This window comes from Notolepis coatsorum (genome assembly GCF_963971535.1).
Source record: "Notolepis coatsorum genome assembly, chromosome: 18".
Classification (NCBI taxonomy): domain Eukaryota; kingdom Metazoa; phylum Chordata; class Actinopteri; order Aulopiformes; family Paralepididae; genus Notolepis; species Notolepis coatsorum.
Window position 1 is genome coordinate 50,219,760 of NC_140182.1, and position 17,781 is coordinate 50,237,540.

At 40.9% G+C, this 17,781-nt stretch overlaps 1 protein-coding gene across 1 annotated transcript in view; it reads left to right on the forward strand.

Annotated features, from left to right (window-relative positions):
• Positions 1-458: 458 nt before the first annotated feature.
• smad3b (SMAD family member 3b) overlaps positions 459-17,781 on the forward strand; it is a 78,426-nt gene continuing 61,103 nt past the window's right edge. The window contains exon 1 of the mRNA XM_084334675.1: positions 459-820. Within this exon, the coding sequence (XP_084190801.1) occupies positions 618-820 (203 nt within the window). The 5' untranslated portion in view covers positions 459-617. The remainder of the gene's footprint in view (positions 821-17,781) is intronic.

Sequence of the window (17,781 nt, forward strand, 5' to 3'; positions counted from 1 at the left end):
CAACAAACTAAAACTAAACTAAATAAAAATCACAGTGAAGATAAATTGTAAACATAAACATGATTATGAGTCCTTGAGGATGAGTTTGAGAAGGGACTAAAGGAAGCACAACTTATCTAGTCCTGCTCCTTTTTTACAATATCATAGCATTTCAAATAAAATCTTACTACCTAAAAGAGATAACAAATAATAATTAATAAAAAAAAATGTGTTTGAAGAAATCAAAACATTCCATGAGAGCAACTATCTATAATTCCTCAGTTCACCACATCCCCACAGTAATCTCACAATATAGAATATCGAATATTATAAGTGTTTGTTGTACCGAATGGTGCAAGGCTGCATCATCCCATCCTCACTGTCTATGTCGGCTGAGGAGGAGGAGGAGGAGGGGCCGACAGGCAGCGCTGCGCGAGCCCCACTTTGAAGCCATTCAACTCGAACGGAGTGAACCTGGTCCTGCGCGAGGCGAGCAGCCACACTGAGCCCCGTCTGGCTGCCTTGTTTGTTTCTCTCACACTTTTAGCTAGCGTTAGCTAGCTAGCTACAGAGCTGTTCTTGTATGCAGGTTACTTAATTTACGCAAATAGTTGCATAACTGAGACGACATAAAAAACATGTCTATATTACCGTTCACTCCACCAATCGTGAAGAGACTTCTTGGGTGGAAAAAAGGAGAACAAAATGGACAAGAGGAGAAATGGTGTGAGAAGGCTGTCAAAAGTCTTGTGAAGAAGTTGAAAAAGACGGGACAGTTGGACGAGTTGGAAAAAGCCATTACTACACAGAATATCAACACGAAATGCATAACCATACCCAGGTAACGTAGCGCTAACCCTATCAAGACCAGGGAACTGTCTCCAACAGCTAACGCTAGCTAACGCTGGTTACGTTAGCATGCCGAGTAAACAAATGGCAGCTAAGGAGAAGTAAGCTGTTACCTCAGCTTTTGCTTGTCTACCACATACGTTAGCTAATCTACGTCAGCAACTGGGTTAACTGTAGATATGTATGAAGTTGCCGGATGAGACAACGCGTTACACTTGTTAACTATTGTAGCTAGTCAGCTAACGTTATCTTGGTAACGTTACACTGCTTCTTGTCAAGGGAATCTTGGTGGCTATGTGTTGACAAGCCTACAGGCTGCAGCCACCGTCAGCTCACAAGCGCCTGTTCACTGTTCACTTGGCCACACTGTTGTCAAACGAGCTAGCAATCAGCTGAGATGTTTCATTTTGAAACATTGCTGATGCTTTGTAGAGACCTGACGTTAGCTAGTAATCGTATGGTTGAGCAGTGTCCATGTAGCTAGTCACTGTAGACCAGCTATCGGTGTAGCTAACGCTGCAGTACCTAAGCGCCTGTTGTGATCGTTATTTTACACAACCACAAGGGCCCACTAGAAGTCCTGTATCTCCAATTAGTTTATTCAAGTTGGTTTTACCACTAGACCTGTCGGTAACGGCCACTAACACATTACCTCAGCGATGTAAAGTAGTAGGATCTCTGAAAAATTATAACTTGAAACAGGTCTCGTCCTTGATAACATTAACTGTGAAGTTGACCCCCACCTCCTACCATAACCTATACTATAATAATACTATACTAATGCCATACTATTTATATGACTGTTGTGTACAGTTGACACTTGTTCTGTCCAGAAGTATGGGTGGCTGAATCATGCAGCCAGGTCTGACTCATTGAGGCCAGGGACATTGTTTAGACTAGAGAATGTGAACATGGGGAAAGTTGGAATGGATGCATATTCTGTGGGATTCCCCACATGGGATAGCTATTTGACTAATGTCAACATTTGTCTGAAATAGAGATTTTTTTTCTGGTCCTATGAGTGAGTTGTGCACTGCACTCATGATTGCATCAATCTCAATGAGTTATTTGATGATTGACTGATCTGTGAATGAAGTGTGTTGTGTTTAAGTGCTGCTCGTGGCAACACACAATAGCCCTGTCAAGGTGTAGCACAAGGAGCTTGAATAGACAGTGACATAACCACAAACTCTGCTACCGTCAGTCCTACCATCTTCAAAACCCCTGCATCTATAGTATTTATTTTATTTTTATTTCAGGGAGACAGATTCAGATGGCTAGTGGGTCTATTTACTAACGCAAGCGAGACTCTGCCGTGTTGTGTGTGTGTATAGCAGTCTGAACATGGGTGGTAGACTACAAGGAGACGCTGTTGCTCAGTGCTTGGGAATGTGCTGCGGGCCCTGGGGAGGGCGTGGGCCACTGTTTGGTTTGTGGTTTAACTCCAGTGGGGCCAGAGGCTGTGGGTTTACAGAGTAACGGCTGCCTTGCTATCTGCAGGGAATAATAGTGACTCTGGACTGAAACAACAAATCTGCTTTGTGCTGCATTTGTCATCGCCTCCTCTAATGTGGTAGCGGCAGCAGAGAGTTCTCACGTTGGGCTAATAGTTGGAGGCAGCTCAGTGCGGGTCCAAGGTGCACAAGCTCTCAATAAGGAGCTAACCCAACCAACAGGAAGTTGCCAAAAATCTGCATTGAGGTCATACCGGTTCTCTGGTTCACTCATGTTGCTTGGAACTTTTATTATTGTTGAGAAATTCCCAAGGTTGATTCTCCTCTTTTTGACCTGTAAAACTGTGTACAGTCTACAGTGATTTTCTCTAAATGGGAGCCTCAAAAGGCACTAAAAACAAGATTACAAATAGGGATGCACCCATATGAAAATTTGCCACCGATACCGATTGTTCAACTAACACAATCGGCCGATACCGATATTTGTGGCAAAAAAAATATTTGTATTTTATATATATATATATATATTTTTTTTTTATGAAACTACTGTATATTTGTATGTTTGTATTTGTAGGTCTCTTTACTTACTTAAAAAAGGAAACATCAAGAAATATGTTTATGGTATTAATTCCACCATGCCATGTAGCACTACCCCTCTCCCAGTATGGTCTGGCGGCCTGCAGCTGGATACTATTGTCTCAACCAGAGCTCTCAACTAGGGGTGCACCGATATATCGGTCGGGTATCGGTATCGGCCGATAAGTGCCTTGTTGACTGCTATCGGCCTATCGGCCGATAAGCTCAAATGTGCCGATAGCAGTCGCCGATAAATACCCATCAATTTTTGTAGCGTCAAAAGGCAAAAAAATAAAAATTCACTCGCGACCTACCTGCACAACGCCCGCCGTCCCCCACACACAAGCTACTGCATCAAAGTTACTTTATGATTAACAAGGCATTCGTTTTGTGGCATTAACGTTATATAGTTAGTGTTACACGGACAATAACATCAGCATATTATTATTACCCATAGCAGCAAGGCATTACTCCGAGTCCGTTCATTAGCTACCGGGAGATGCAAGACTAACGTTACTGGTGAAAATGTGATTTGCGTTGGAATACTCCTTTGCCAACTTGCTGTACTTTGCTTGCAGGTCTGCAGCCATTATTGCTGGATTATGAATAGCCCAAACTTTAGCCAAGGTAACGTTATGGCTAAACCTTTAACAATAGTTAACGCTAGCTTTCGGTTAGCTGTTCAATGCTATTAATAACGCAACTCCCCGTCAACACCCTCTCTCGGGAAGATGGCATTTAAGAAAGTATCTGCTGTTAAAATGACACAAACATTTGTTTTGTGGCATTAACGTTATATAGTTAGTGTTACACATTCAATAACAAGCATATTATTTACCCGAAGATAGCAGTAAACAAGGCATTACTCCGTTAGTCCGTTCATAGCTGAGTTCCATTCCGTTGCTCATTCCGTACCAAACTACCCATTCTGCAATCTGTTAATAAAGTTTTCAACCAGACAAATGTATAGAAAGGCTTTGTTTTATTATAACATTTGTTGCAGTAAAATCATTATGTCTCATTTGGTCATGCTGTGGAGCGCTGGTCGGCGGGCCGGGCAGCTAACGTATTCGCTCTCGCAAACAGAACAATGGCGGCATGCCTGAAAGTAGAAAATGAATAAACGCTTGCCGATTGGTGGTAAGGACAGCAGGAGGTGGGTGCTAGCGGTGTGGCGTAATTGGCCGAATCGACTGTCAATCAAAATGGTTCCATTGCATTGGTTGAAAGCTCTGGTTGAGAGAATAGTATCCCGCTGCAGGCCGCCAGAATGGTTCCATTGCATTGGTTGAAAGCTCTGGTTGAGAAAATAGTATCCCTCTGCAGGCCGCCAGACGATACTGGGAGAGAGATAGTGATACCATAAACATATTTCTTGATGTTTCCTTTTTTTAAGTAAGTAAAGAGGCCTACAAATACAAACATACACATACAAATATACAGTAGTTTCCAAAAAAAAATTAAAAAAAAATTACAAATACTTATATACAAATATACAAATATCGGTATCGGTATCGGCCGATAGTGTTAGTTGAACAATCGGTATCGGTGGCCAATTTTCATATCGGTGCATCCCTACTCTCAACCAATGCAATAGAACAATTTTGATTGACAGTCAATTACGTCACACCGCTAGCACCCACCTCCTGCTGTTCTTACCACCAATCGGCAAGCGTTTATTCATTTTCTACTTCCGGGCATGCCAAGCATATTTCTTACCTGCCAATATATATTTTATATATACAATTTTTTTTTAAATAAAATATATATTATATAATCATACTTGTAGTTGTATTATCTGCGAGACATCGCCACCACGCAATAAGTCAAAATGCTTGCTATCTGCAAACAGCTCCACTGTCTGTTTTGGCTGTGTTGCTCTTCTAGAAAAATAATCCTTTCAGGGTTGCCTATTGAAATACTGTACACTTTCCTACTGTACACTTTCCTGATTAATTGAAATGGGGGACCCTGATGTAAACAAGACGAAAGTCTTTCTCTGGTCTGCATCCCCTTAACAATTGTGTGTATTGAGCTGTACTGTACCCATTCTGCAATCTGTTAATAAAGTTTTCAATCAATCAATCAATCACACCTCCAGTACAGAAACATTGTTTGAGTTTGCGTGTCAGGTAGACCGACAGTCGAGTCTGCCAATTACATCACATCGCTTGCACTCCGGTGCTGCAGCTGGACCCATTGCCCACCTCTGCTGTTGATAACGCTAGCCAAGTTATTATACACACAGATACACAGTGGGCCAGTGACTTTGGTGTAGGGGTGTAACAATGCATCGATCCTAAGGGGGAAATTCAACTGCATCGATTTGAAAATGTTAGAATAGATTATCGCAATTTTAATGTGTACACGTTATGTTATTGTCATGTCCGTTACAGCCAACACACCGACATACGCTACTGCATCAACGTTATGATTAACAAAGCAAGGCATTCGTTTTGTTGCATTAACGTTATATTACTATTGCTATCGATAAATCTAGGTGTTCTAAAATCTATTGCTATTGGTAAGAGAGACTATAATAAGTTGGTGTCTCGGAAAACGAGAGCCCTGATCGCGGAGTTTCAGGAAGTAAACAAGAAAAATGAGAGCTTCCGATTGGTCATTTGCTTTATTTCCCATGAAACCAGTCACTTCACTCTACTGTGATTGGACCGTTGGCTTGAGTGCAATGTGGGACTTGTAGTTTTTTAACGATCTCGCAGCGGAGGAAAAAAAAGACGAGAGAGGCTATAATCTGTATTCGCACAGCGTGCGCGTAATTGATTTTTACCGTTCGCATACAAATATTTTTAGGGGCCTGCTTATGAACTACACGTCTACACGCCACACGGCGGGCAGCCCTCTAAGTGTCATGCGCCAAAGGTAAAAACAGACCGCCCCTGGCGGGCGGCGGGCTTTAGTTTCGGTCCCTGTTAACAAGGCATTCGTTTTGTGGCATTAACGTTATATAGTTAGTGTTACACGTTCAATAACATCAGCATATTATTTACCCCAGCGTAGCAAGCATTACGCGTTCATACTAGCTCAGTTCCTTCCGTTGCTCATAGAGCCCTGAGTTTTACCCATTCTGCAATCTGTTAATAAAGTTTTCAATCAGACACATGTATATAGGCCTGCCGCGATAAGCAATAAATCGATTAATTGCTGCGATAATTAAAATGAATGCAATGATTTTGACGGGCGCGATTAATTGCTATTTACGCGTTTGTTTTAATGAGGCGGAACCAGTGCCCCTTGTCAGTCACTGTCCGTGTTGGGAGGCGGGCCGCTGACGTTACTAGAGTACAGCACGGGAGCTTAACTACATTTCTCAATAGTGTTGCTCCTTTTAACCAAGTAGCATTATTTGTAGTGTAACGTTAGCTATTTTTAGACCCAAGTAGTTACTCGCTACTGCCCGGAGAAACTGGACTGCTAAATAAAGATGAAAGATAGAGCTTTGATTCTCATTCCATGCTAACAACATTAGCTAAATAGCTAACAAACGAAATACAACGTATAGCATAGCTACAAGTACAACACAGAATAACGTTAATACAATTACATGCATCATTGTTTACAATGAACGGGTGGGGCTAGTCAAAGGACAAGGACAAGTTAAACATGAATTAATTTATTATAACACTCCGGTAGTTTCGAGTCGTGCTGCAGTGCTTACGCACCACAGCTATTCTATTATATACTGCTTTGACGCTTCCTCCTCATCGTTGATTGCCTGTAGTAGCTGCATCTAACGTTAAAACTAACCTAAAGTTAGTTGTTCACCAACAATTTGTTTTATCATTAGCTCAAAAACAGAACCGGACGAGACAAGTTGTCGGCTCATAGGTTCTGCTTAGGATAATCACAACAATACTTCCGGTCCGGTCGGTGGGCTTCAAAATAAAAGTCTAAAACACCGGAAAAGACGGAGCGGTGGGCTTCAAAATAAAAGTTTTGGGAAATAAATTTCTCAAAAAAAATTCTCTAACCGGTCGCAATAATATCGCTTATCGCGATATTTTCGGGGGCAATTAATCGCCCAGCAAAATGTGTTATCGTGGCAGGCCTACATGTATAGAAAGGCTTTGTTTTCTTATAACATTCGTTGCAGTAAAATCATTATGCCTCGTTTAAGTCATCCTGCGGAGCTAAAAGCTAAACGTCGGCTGCGCCGCCGTTGTTGTTGTTGTAGAACACCTCGTCAAAATCAATGGTGGACAAAAGCGGAAGTAAAAAATGTATACGCGCTTGCCGATTGGTGGTAACAGCAGAGGCGGGTGCAAGCGGTGTGTGACGTAATTGGCAGAATCGACTGTCAATCAAAATTTCATTGGTTGAGAGTAGGGGTGGGCGATATATCGAGTATACTCGATGTATCGCGGATTGTTCTACCCGAGATGTAGTACTGTACTATATCGCGAACATCGAGTATTTAGTTTATATGGCGCCGCCCGTGGCCGAGAGACACTCGCAGTGCTTTCCTCGAGAAGGGACGGCGGAGCTATAGGCTAACGTTAGTGTATTGGTCCCGAGTGTAGCAGGGACGGCGGAGCTATAGGCTAACGTTAGCGTAGTCAGGGCTGTACAGTGCGATATAATGTTGCGGTTGTAATTTCATTAGACAGACCAGCGCGGACCTTTAATAACATGTAATTTAATTGACACGAGCAATGAGCTAACGGTAGCTGCTAACCAAGGTATCCATTAGGATTATGCTAAGCTAACTAGCGATAGCTGCTATCCCTGGAAAACGGTCAAAGCGGACTCCACAAGACTAGTTCCATTCGTGAGGAAAGGGGGTGGGTTATATTGACAACGCTTGACAACAGAAGTTTAAACATAACTTCATATTTATTGGTTATTCGTTTCTGTATATCATTCAATTTCCATCTCCGTGTGTCTCCATCTCTTCCTGTTTACATTCGAGTGTGACGTCATCACCTACGGCAGCTTAGACGATCAAAACGCGAACCTAGAACAAAACCCGAGGGGGGGGGGGCTGGCTCTCTTGTTCATTCTCGCCCCCTCTCTCTCTCTCTCTCTCTCTCTCGCTCTCTCTCTACATTCAATGATTTAAAGTAGCCAAACGTTACAGACAGTATAAATACTAACTGGATAGTTGATGATATAAACATTTAATTTCATTATCTGAAATATTCTAAAATCATTAAGTCTGCTATAAGCCATTATACCTTTGTGTGTGATTATTATTTTCTCACAGTAGGGTGTGTATATATATACATATATATATATATATGTGTGTTTGGCTAAAGTGGATAGAAAACACAGTACTGTGTAAAAGTCTTAGGCACCCAAGAGTTTTTATATACATTGTCTTAGATGTAGACTACTCTTAGTACATTTTCATTAAATTATTTTTTAAAGCATCTTCATGGTTTAATAATGCAAACATATGTTGCAGGGACTTATTATACTCATCATATTGGCGTGACTGTATGCATCAAAGGGTTAAATCAAGCATTTTTAAGTGATTTAGAGGAAATGTCAAAATATTGCGATATATATCGTGTATCGCGATATGGCCAAAAAATATCGCGATATCATTTAGAGGCCATATCGCCCAGCCCTAGTTGATAGCTCTGGTTGAGACAATAGTATCCAGCTGCAGCCCAGCCGGTAGACTATACTGGGAGAACTAGTATCTAGCTGCAGCCCTGCAGAACATACTGGGAGAGAGATAGTGCTATTTCTTGATGTTTCCTTTTTTTAAGTAAGTAAAGAGGCCTATGTTCATATCGGTGAGCACAATTTGTAACACAAATATACAGTAGTTTCATATTTTCTTTTTTTTTAAATTACAAAAAGAAAAAAATTACCAAAAAATAAATAAAAATGTTTTGCCACAAATATCGGTATCGGCCGATTGTGTTAGTTGAACATCGGTATCGGTGGCACATTTTCATATCGGTGCATCCCTAGGAGAGAGTAACTCGTTTTACAGAAACTAGCAGCAGACAAGACACTCGTTAACACGTTAGATGACACGTTTGCTTTGCTACATTAGCTGAAAATACATTTACATTTTACATTTAGTCATTTAGCTGACGCTTTTATCCAAAGCGCCTTACAATTGACAAAAAAAGATCCAATAGCATTTTGACATAAATATCTACACTACACTACAGGGATAACTGTCTTACGTAGCTTCCATTCCACGACCACAGAGACTGGTGAGAAAATACACCCGTTTACTGGTTTGAACCCTGCCTGGACAGTTTTATTTTTTAGATTCTGGATTACGGACTTTTTATCAGTGTTTGTTTGCCAAACAATACACCTTTCCGCACTGACGGCAAGTCCCGCCCCCCCCGTGTTACTGTTGCTACGGTCTCCCACGCTCTCCCAAATGTTCTCACGCACACCGAAACAACCACATGTCAATTGAACAACATGGATTCTCTCTTAAGGATTCCTGAAACTATTGCTATCAGTTATTTGCCCAATGCCGCTACTCTATCGAAGAGAGTTCTCCAGAAAGGCCTGAATTATTTTACTCAAGGATATATACATGACATTAGGATTTCGGATGGAGAAGATGACAACGTCAAAGTTGATGCCAAGTGTTGGCGATCCATGTGGAAAACACAAACGCCTCACAAACTCCACATTGTAATTAGTCAGGATACAATTGTGGAGTCCTACTGCACATGTAAAGCAGGGTGAGTATGTTAGTGGTCCCTTATTATAAAATTGTTAGTGATCGTTTAAAATTAAGATTTAAGCCTAGTATCTGCTAACTGCTAGCTACAATGGGCTAATCATCTAACGTTATGCTAATCACACATGTCGCGGTATTTGTAGGTGACAAATAAACCTTTGAATTTGAACTACTGTAATTAGCTAGCTTACCTTTTAGTGTTGGCGCAGCTGTACATTGATGTGTGGAGTAGCTATCAACCATTTGATTGTTGCATGTGTATTTTCAGGATAAATGGACACTGTTCCCATATCGTCGACATTGTCAAGTCTCTTCAAGGATTCAAATGGCACAACTTTACCCACATACCAGAACAACAAAGTTGCACAAGCATACCACAGCAATGGCATGTCCCCAGAGGTGATAAAATACAGCCAGTACCTATAAACCATGTCGTGGTTGCAAAACCCTCTGAGAAGAGAAAGAGACGGCCAGTGGTGTGCCATGTTGACACTTCTTACAGGTAAAGTGGTAGTAATACATCCAACGGATATAATAAAGTGAACAAAGTCAATGAGTTACAATATCAAAAATAAATTTTATTTATAAGTTGATGTACATATAAAAATAGCTCATGAGACATCAATGAAGAGAACACAATCTTAGAAGAATTCAGGATTCAGAAAATAGCATAGCACTGAAACTGCCCTCACCAAAATAATCAGTGACCTCAGACTAAACTCTGATGAGAATAAAGTATCCATCCTTATAGTGGTATTCATAAAAAAAAAAAAAAAATGGAAAGAAATATTACAAATTAAGTTTTTCATGACCTTGAACGTGATGCAATCTTTTCATGCACTGATGTGCCAACTCTGTCAGTTACCTAATAAGGCATAAGGGTTAAAACATACATCAGAGGGAGGAAATTATATGTTAACACTATGGCAGGGCTGTACAGTGCGACATATATATCGCACATGCTACAGCAACAGCGGTCTGTGCGATGAATGGATTTACTTCAGTAGCACTGGTGCGATAGGCATTCGGTTCATATTGATACTCTTATTTTGAAAATCCTGTCACAGGTCTCATTTCCGCCTAAGCGCAGCTCCAGTCATATTATCTGGGCTCCGGCAGCTAGCAACGGTCAGGTTCATATGATACTCTTATTTTGAAAAAAACCATAGCAACTCTGCGATGTCATATCCGCCCCAGACCGTGCTTCTGCCTTCTGCTCTCAGCCGAGCAGCAGTGCGGCTATTTTGCGATCCGAAATAAGTCTGTGGTGTTTTTTTTTTTCTCACAACGGGTCAAATGCATCTAACACGCTTTGCATCGTCGCCATTCCTTTATGCCCACATCGCCCGAAATGAACGTCACATTAGCATAAGCTAACAAGCTAATCCTGATCAGAGGCAGAGCCATAGAAAACAGGGGACTGGGGAAAGGGTGTGTGTGTGTGTGTCGAGAGGAGTGGAAGTTTGAAGACAGACTAGACTACAATATGATGCAGGGGTGGTGAGTTGAAACAGTGTGAATGAATGAAAACTTTATTTAACAGATTGCAGAATGGGTACAATACAGTACGGCTCAATACACACAATTGTTAAGGGGATGCAGACCAGAGAAAGACTTTCGTCTTGTTTACATCAGGGTCCCCCATTGTGTGTGTGTGTGTGTCCCAACCGACCCCACTTCTATGTTTCAATAAATTATTTGCATTTAAAACTATTAACGCTGACTCATTCCTTCAGTCCACTCAAAATTATGCTAATATTCCTTATGTTGTTTATGATATTAATTGAAAATAGCATATGAGAGTATTATAGTAATAATAACACATGGCGATATACTAAAAAGCAATTTATAATTTTTGGCTGGTAAAAAATCTGCCTTTTTTAAATCTACCAGCCAAATGGCTGGTAAGTCAAAAAGTTAAGTTTGTTCCCTGACTGCAACTAAATAACACAAATACAATAGGCACATTTGTGACTGTTACAAATATAACACGTTTTATACTTGTGCTACAAGATTTTGGCCAGTGCTACAAAACTATCAACCTCTGTAGCACCAGTGCTATGTGTAAAAAAAGTTAACGTACAGCCCTGCACTATGGTCGCCAAAAACGCCTTACCACGTCATTCCCCGCCATGCTCATTCTGCCAAAGACGCCGTACCACGTCTTTGATATCAATATTTCAAAAATCTGTGATCGCAATCATATTTCTCCCCCGGAGACTTGAGATCAACTGTTGATCCCCTCTCAACTCTCCAACGGTTCAAGAGCGCCATCTGGTGGCCGATCGGCGGATTGCTCAAACCGGAAACAGGAAACGGAAGCTGGTGCTCATTCCAATTCGGTCCGATCACTCGCTAATAGTCCCAGGACTCGAGCTAGACACAATGGATAGCAATCCGTTACCAATAACTCGATAAACAACATGATTTGGACGTATATACTATTATACAACCTGGAGATGGATCGCATATTTCTACATCCCATAATAGGAATATTTCTGCTCATCGCCCAACGGCCCGAGGAAGCTACGGTTAGTTTCAGCGTTATTTTTTAACGTGTTCGATACAAACTGCTATAATGATCATATCAACCACACTAGATGAATCATCTAACGTTGGCCACGGAATTATAAACGACCCCCCCCCCCCCCCCCCCCCCCATCCGGTCAACATCAGATGATAAGTAGTAACTTCTAGAAGCACGTCCATTTGACATTTTTTATCTCGCGCCGATTGCTATCAAACTGTATACAATCAATATAATGCATTTAGGGCTATAAATCACGTTCTGGAGAAAGCTGCAGAAAACGATAAAAACATACTTATACTTTAGACCGTATTTTAGTATGAATATGTGAATGAAAAAGTATAACGTTGCTACATCCTGAACAATAGATACTTGATGTTGAATGGGCCATAGTAATGTCAATTTAGCAATACAATTTAAAAAGTTATAGCCCTGCAAAGAAGGGGAACTTCTCCATAGACAAATAGAGCTGGCGTGGGATGGTTTATTAAGAATATAAGCCTGGCGACCAAAGTGTTAAACTAGGAGGCCACATGTCTGAGATATATGACAACAACTATGGAGTTGCACAAGGGACTTGCTTAGGTCCTTTACATGTTACCGCTGGGTGATATCATCAGAGGACATAATGTAGGTTTTCTATCTATTATTCTAATTATCGTCCCCAAAACAAAAAAATAAACGTTGATAAAGAACCTGGGAGGACTAACCCCTTGGATCAAATCTGAGGTCACAAGTCTCTGGGTTATCATAGATTCAGAACTGAACTTCAAGTTTTATATTAACAAAGTGACCAAAACATCGTTCTTCCATCTCAGAAATATAGCAAAAGTACGACCAAGTTATTATTAATATATGCAATACATTTAATACAATATTTTAAATATTTACTGACTTCCAGCTGTAACAGAGGACGATATTGCCCATCTACAACGGATGACTGGAACACCTTTGCAGGGAACAAAATAAATAAACGTTTTGACTTACCAGCCATTTGGCTGGTAGATTTTAAAAACTACCAGCCAGGCAGATTTTTTACCAGCCAAAAATTACACTATCTATCCTCAGTAATCCTCAGTTTACTATAATATACTCCTGTCCTGAGTTCTGACTAGTGACTTCATCGTCTTTCCAAACGCACGCACACACACAGAAAGGGAGAGTGCCCCCATTTCCCGTTCCCCAGTCCACACTGTCTGCTATTCTCTATGGCTCTGCCTCTGATCAGGATTAGCTTGTTAGCTTACGCTAACGTAACGTTAATTTCGGGCGATGTGGGCATAAAGGAATGGCGACGATGCAAAGCATGTTAGATGCATTTGACCCGTTGTGAAAAAAAAAACCACAGACTTATTTCGGGTCGCAAAATAGGCACACTGCTGTGTAGCCCTGCTCCTCTGCTTGATCGCCCTGCACCACACAGACATTAGCACGGACTGGGCGGATATGACTCATCGAGTTGCCACGGGATTTTCAAAATCAGAGTATCGATATGAACCGAACGTTGCTAGCTGCCGGAGCCATAGATATTATAGCTGGAGCTGCGCTTGGGGCGGAAATGAGACCCGCCACAGGATTTTCAAAATAAGAGTATCGATATGAACTATTTTGTTACACGCCAGGTGGTGGGCAGACCTCTCATTGTTACTCGCCAAACCTTAAATCTGCCCGCCATTGGCGGTTGGCGGGTACTTATTTTGTTCCCTGCCTTTGGCAACTATCCTGTCTACCAGTGTGCCAAAGATCACAACCCCTTTTGGAGAAGTCCAGATTGGTTCTGTACTTTCTTATCAGGGAAGGGCTTGTGTCGACTAGGGACGTTTTATGAGTTGTCAGCTCCTTTCTGGCATTAATTTCTATGCTGGAGACGCGACAGGCGCGCTCCTCTTCCCAGTGCCGCGCCTCGCGTTTTATGAGCTCTCGGCGGCAGCGTTTCTGGTCGGAGCGCTCCCAGCTCATAAAGTTGAAACTAGTTCAACTCCTGGAAAGGAGCGCGCTCATCAATGTAACTCATCAAGGAAGGGGCGGAGCCGCGGCTGGCGCGAGCCTCAGAAAAATGCTCTGAACGCGGTCCGCCTTGAAAAAAACGTCCCTGGTGGACACATAGCCTAATGCAGGTCTACAATTTCATTTATCAGTTACAAACACATCCTGTTGTAGGGTCATAAAACAACAAACTGACCATATCTGGTTTATCGTTTTGAAAAGGGTTGTTGGTATGCGATCTGAAAGGATTTTGTACGTCTTAACTTTACATATAAGAAGCTCAATATGAACCCTGTGACGAGCAATTTTGTTAGTCAATGCCACATTTGACTGAGACATCTGAGAATGACCAGCAGCAAAAGGAGGGATATTCAGACGTAATCCAAGCTCTTTCAACTCGTTGTGTATTGTAAAACCCTTGTCAGCCATAACAGCATCACCATCCTTGATGTAACCATGAACTTTCAGTGTTTTAAGTCAATCATAAAAACCACTGCTTTCAGTAATAGCCTTATCGGATACAGCACCTGTAAATAACTCGGACACAAAAATTACAGACCCACTTGGATCACATCCAATCAATGCTTTGAGGGTTGTGCTTGACTTATAGTCACTATAAAGCTGACTTTGTAAAGCCAGTGCAAATGGCACCTGGGTCTTAAATTCAGTACCATCAATAATGACTAAAGTAGAAGGAAATTCTTTTCTAAAGTTTTCAGGCATGTTTTCAATAATAATGTCTATGAGGCCATATGCTAATTTGTCCAAATTTAAAATACATAAGTTCTATGGATGTATTAAAAACAAGTCATGCAGACTGCATGGATACTCCAAATATTGAAGTCCAAAGTTGTGTCTTAACCTACACAGTGTCAAAAATAGGCCATTTTGTTTTCCTAGTGACTTCATGTCTTTACGGCCCTTTGCATAAGGTGCATCACAGCCAGCAGGCACAAGAAAATCTAACAATAACATGAATCTAACATATGTGATCCTAGTGTAGTACTTAAAAAGCCCTTTGATCTTTGTTTCTTTTTGGACAACACTTTCCACAGTACAGAATGTCTTTTTCTGAGCATCCTGTTCGAGAGACTGTATTATCTGTTCCTTTTCAATAAGCTGCCCTCTCAACCAGGTTATCTTGCACCTTCCACAGCAGTGCCCAATACTTCTAAAGGGCAAACCCCTGGAAACAGAAATGTTAAAATTATTGTTAGGGAGTTTCCACATATACATGACACAGGGTTCGAAATTAAGGGGGGCTTGGGGCAAAATGCCCTCGATAATTGACCAAATGCCCTCAAATCAGTTCAGGGGGGGGCAAGAAAAGCCCCTGACACTTTGCACAGATGTTTAGCCCTTAGTATGCACTAGGGATGGGCATTTTAAAGAGAAATCCAGATCGATTGATCGCATGCTATACTCGAGTGATTGTGTATTACTCGAAGGGGAAAAAAACTTAAAGAAAAAAGAAATAATAATAATATTTGATAAAAAAAATTTAAATGTTTTACTTATTTGTTCATTCACGTATATATGTTTAAGGAAACCAACAAAGTTATAATCTTACACATGTGAAAAAATATGTTAAAAAAATAAAAAGATTTAATACATTTCTTTCATAAAAATTATTAATAATTTTGCAAAAAAAATGTATTCTATTTTTCTCATAGCTACGAGTAATTGATTAATTGATTAATAGATTAATCGATTACTCACGCTAGGGCTGGGCGATATGACAAAATCATATCGCCATAGCAATTTCAATTTGGTCAGTATTGTCATTTGGACAAGCAAAGCCATTACTTTAAGTTGCAGGCAAGAAAGACAAGTCTGTCCACTGTCTCGATTTTTTTTCGTCCGATATCGATTATTAACACTTTGGTCGCCAGGCTTATATTCACAATAAACCATCCCACGCCGGCTCTATTTGTCTATGGAGAAGTTCCCCTTCTTTGCAGGGCTATAACTTTTTAAATTGTATTGCTAAATTGACATTACTATGGCCCATTCAACGTCAAGTATCTATTGTTCAGGGTGTAGCAACGTTATACTTTTTCATTCACATATTCATACAAAAATACGGTCTAAAGTATAAGTATGTTTTTATCGTTTTCTGCAGCATTCTCCAGAACGTGATTTATAGCCCTAAATGCATTATATTGATGATCAAATACAGTTTGATAGCGATCTGCGCGAGAAAAAAAATGTCAAATGGACGTGCTTCTAGAAGTTACTACTTATCATCTGATGTTGACCGGATGGGGGGGGGGGTCGTTTATAATTCCGTGGCCAACGTTAGATGATTCATCTAGTGTGGGTGATATGATCATCAGAGCAGTTTATATCGAACACGTTAAAAAAACCCGCTGAATCTCACCGTAGCTTCCTCGTAGCGTTGGGCGATGAGCGTCGAGCAGAAATATTCCTATTATGGGATGTAGAAATATGCGATCCATCTCCAGGTTGTATAATAGTATATACGTCCAAATCATGTTGTTTATCGAGTTATTGGTAACGGATTGCTATCCATTGTGTCTAGCTCGAGTCCTGGGACTATTAGCGAGTGATCGGACCGAATTGGAATGAGCACCAGCTTCCGTTTCCTGTTTCCGGTTTGGGCGATCCGCCACCAGATGGCGCTCTTGAACCATTGGAGAGTTGAGAGGGGATCAACAGTAGATCTCAAGTCTCCGGGGGAGAAATATGATTGCGATCACAGATTTTTTAAACATTGATCTCAAAGACGTGGTACGGCGTCTTTGGCAGAATGAGCATGGCGGGGAATGACGTGGTAAGGCGTTTTTGGCGACCAAAGTGTTAAAATATATCGCGATATTTATCGTTATATCACCCAGCCCTAACTCACGCCCATCCCTAGTATGCACACGCACAGTATAATATGCATGTAATAAATAGTTTGTTAATAAACTGTTACTTGAACAATTTTCACTGTGCTCCTAAATTTCTTTGTGTGCTCCTAAATTTTTATTTAGATTTTATTTATTTAAATTTTATTTAGGAGCACATGTGCTCCTTGGGAAAAAGGTTAGCATAGAGCCCTATATATGGAGACATTAACATTACGTTATCAAACATAGGGACCAAGACTGTAAAAAAAAGTGTTGACAATGTTTTATAATCTTTATGTTAATTTATCATAAAAATTCGGTGCCACCGAAATACAAAAAAAAGCACCCGAAAATCAATTAAGGCGGGCAAAAAAAGCCCTGGAAAAAACATTTTAATTTCTAACCCTGACATGACATCACAATAATAACATTTTGCTTTTATTCTACAGACAAGAAATCTCAAGAAGAAAACAGACCCGATTCCACACCAGAGGTGTGGAAATGTATCTGTGCACCAGCCATCTCCAGTGAAGCTTCCAGCGATCTACAAAGATCTGAATACTGCTGCAGACACAAACCTGGTAGCACTGGAAGAACACACTCGGGCCCAGGCTCTGTCAAATGACTGGTTTGAAGAGCGGAGGTCACGACTGACTGCTTCAAACTTTACGAAAGCGGTAAACAGAAAATCTGCCCCAACAACTAAATGTCTGGAGAGTGTTTTCCGGTTAACATCCATTTGTGCCCCGGCTTTTGAGTATGGGAAAAGGAATGAGGCAAAGGCGAAGGCCAAATATCTGGAGGTTTATCCCGCCAGACATTTTCACGAGTGTGGTCTTGTTGTCAATTCAGAGTTTGATTTTTTAGGAGCCACAC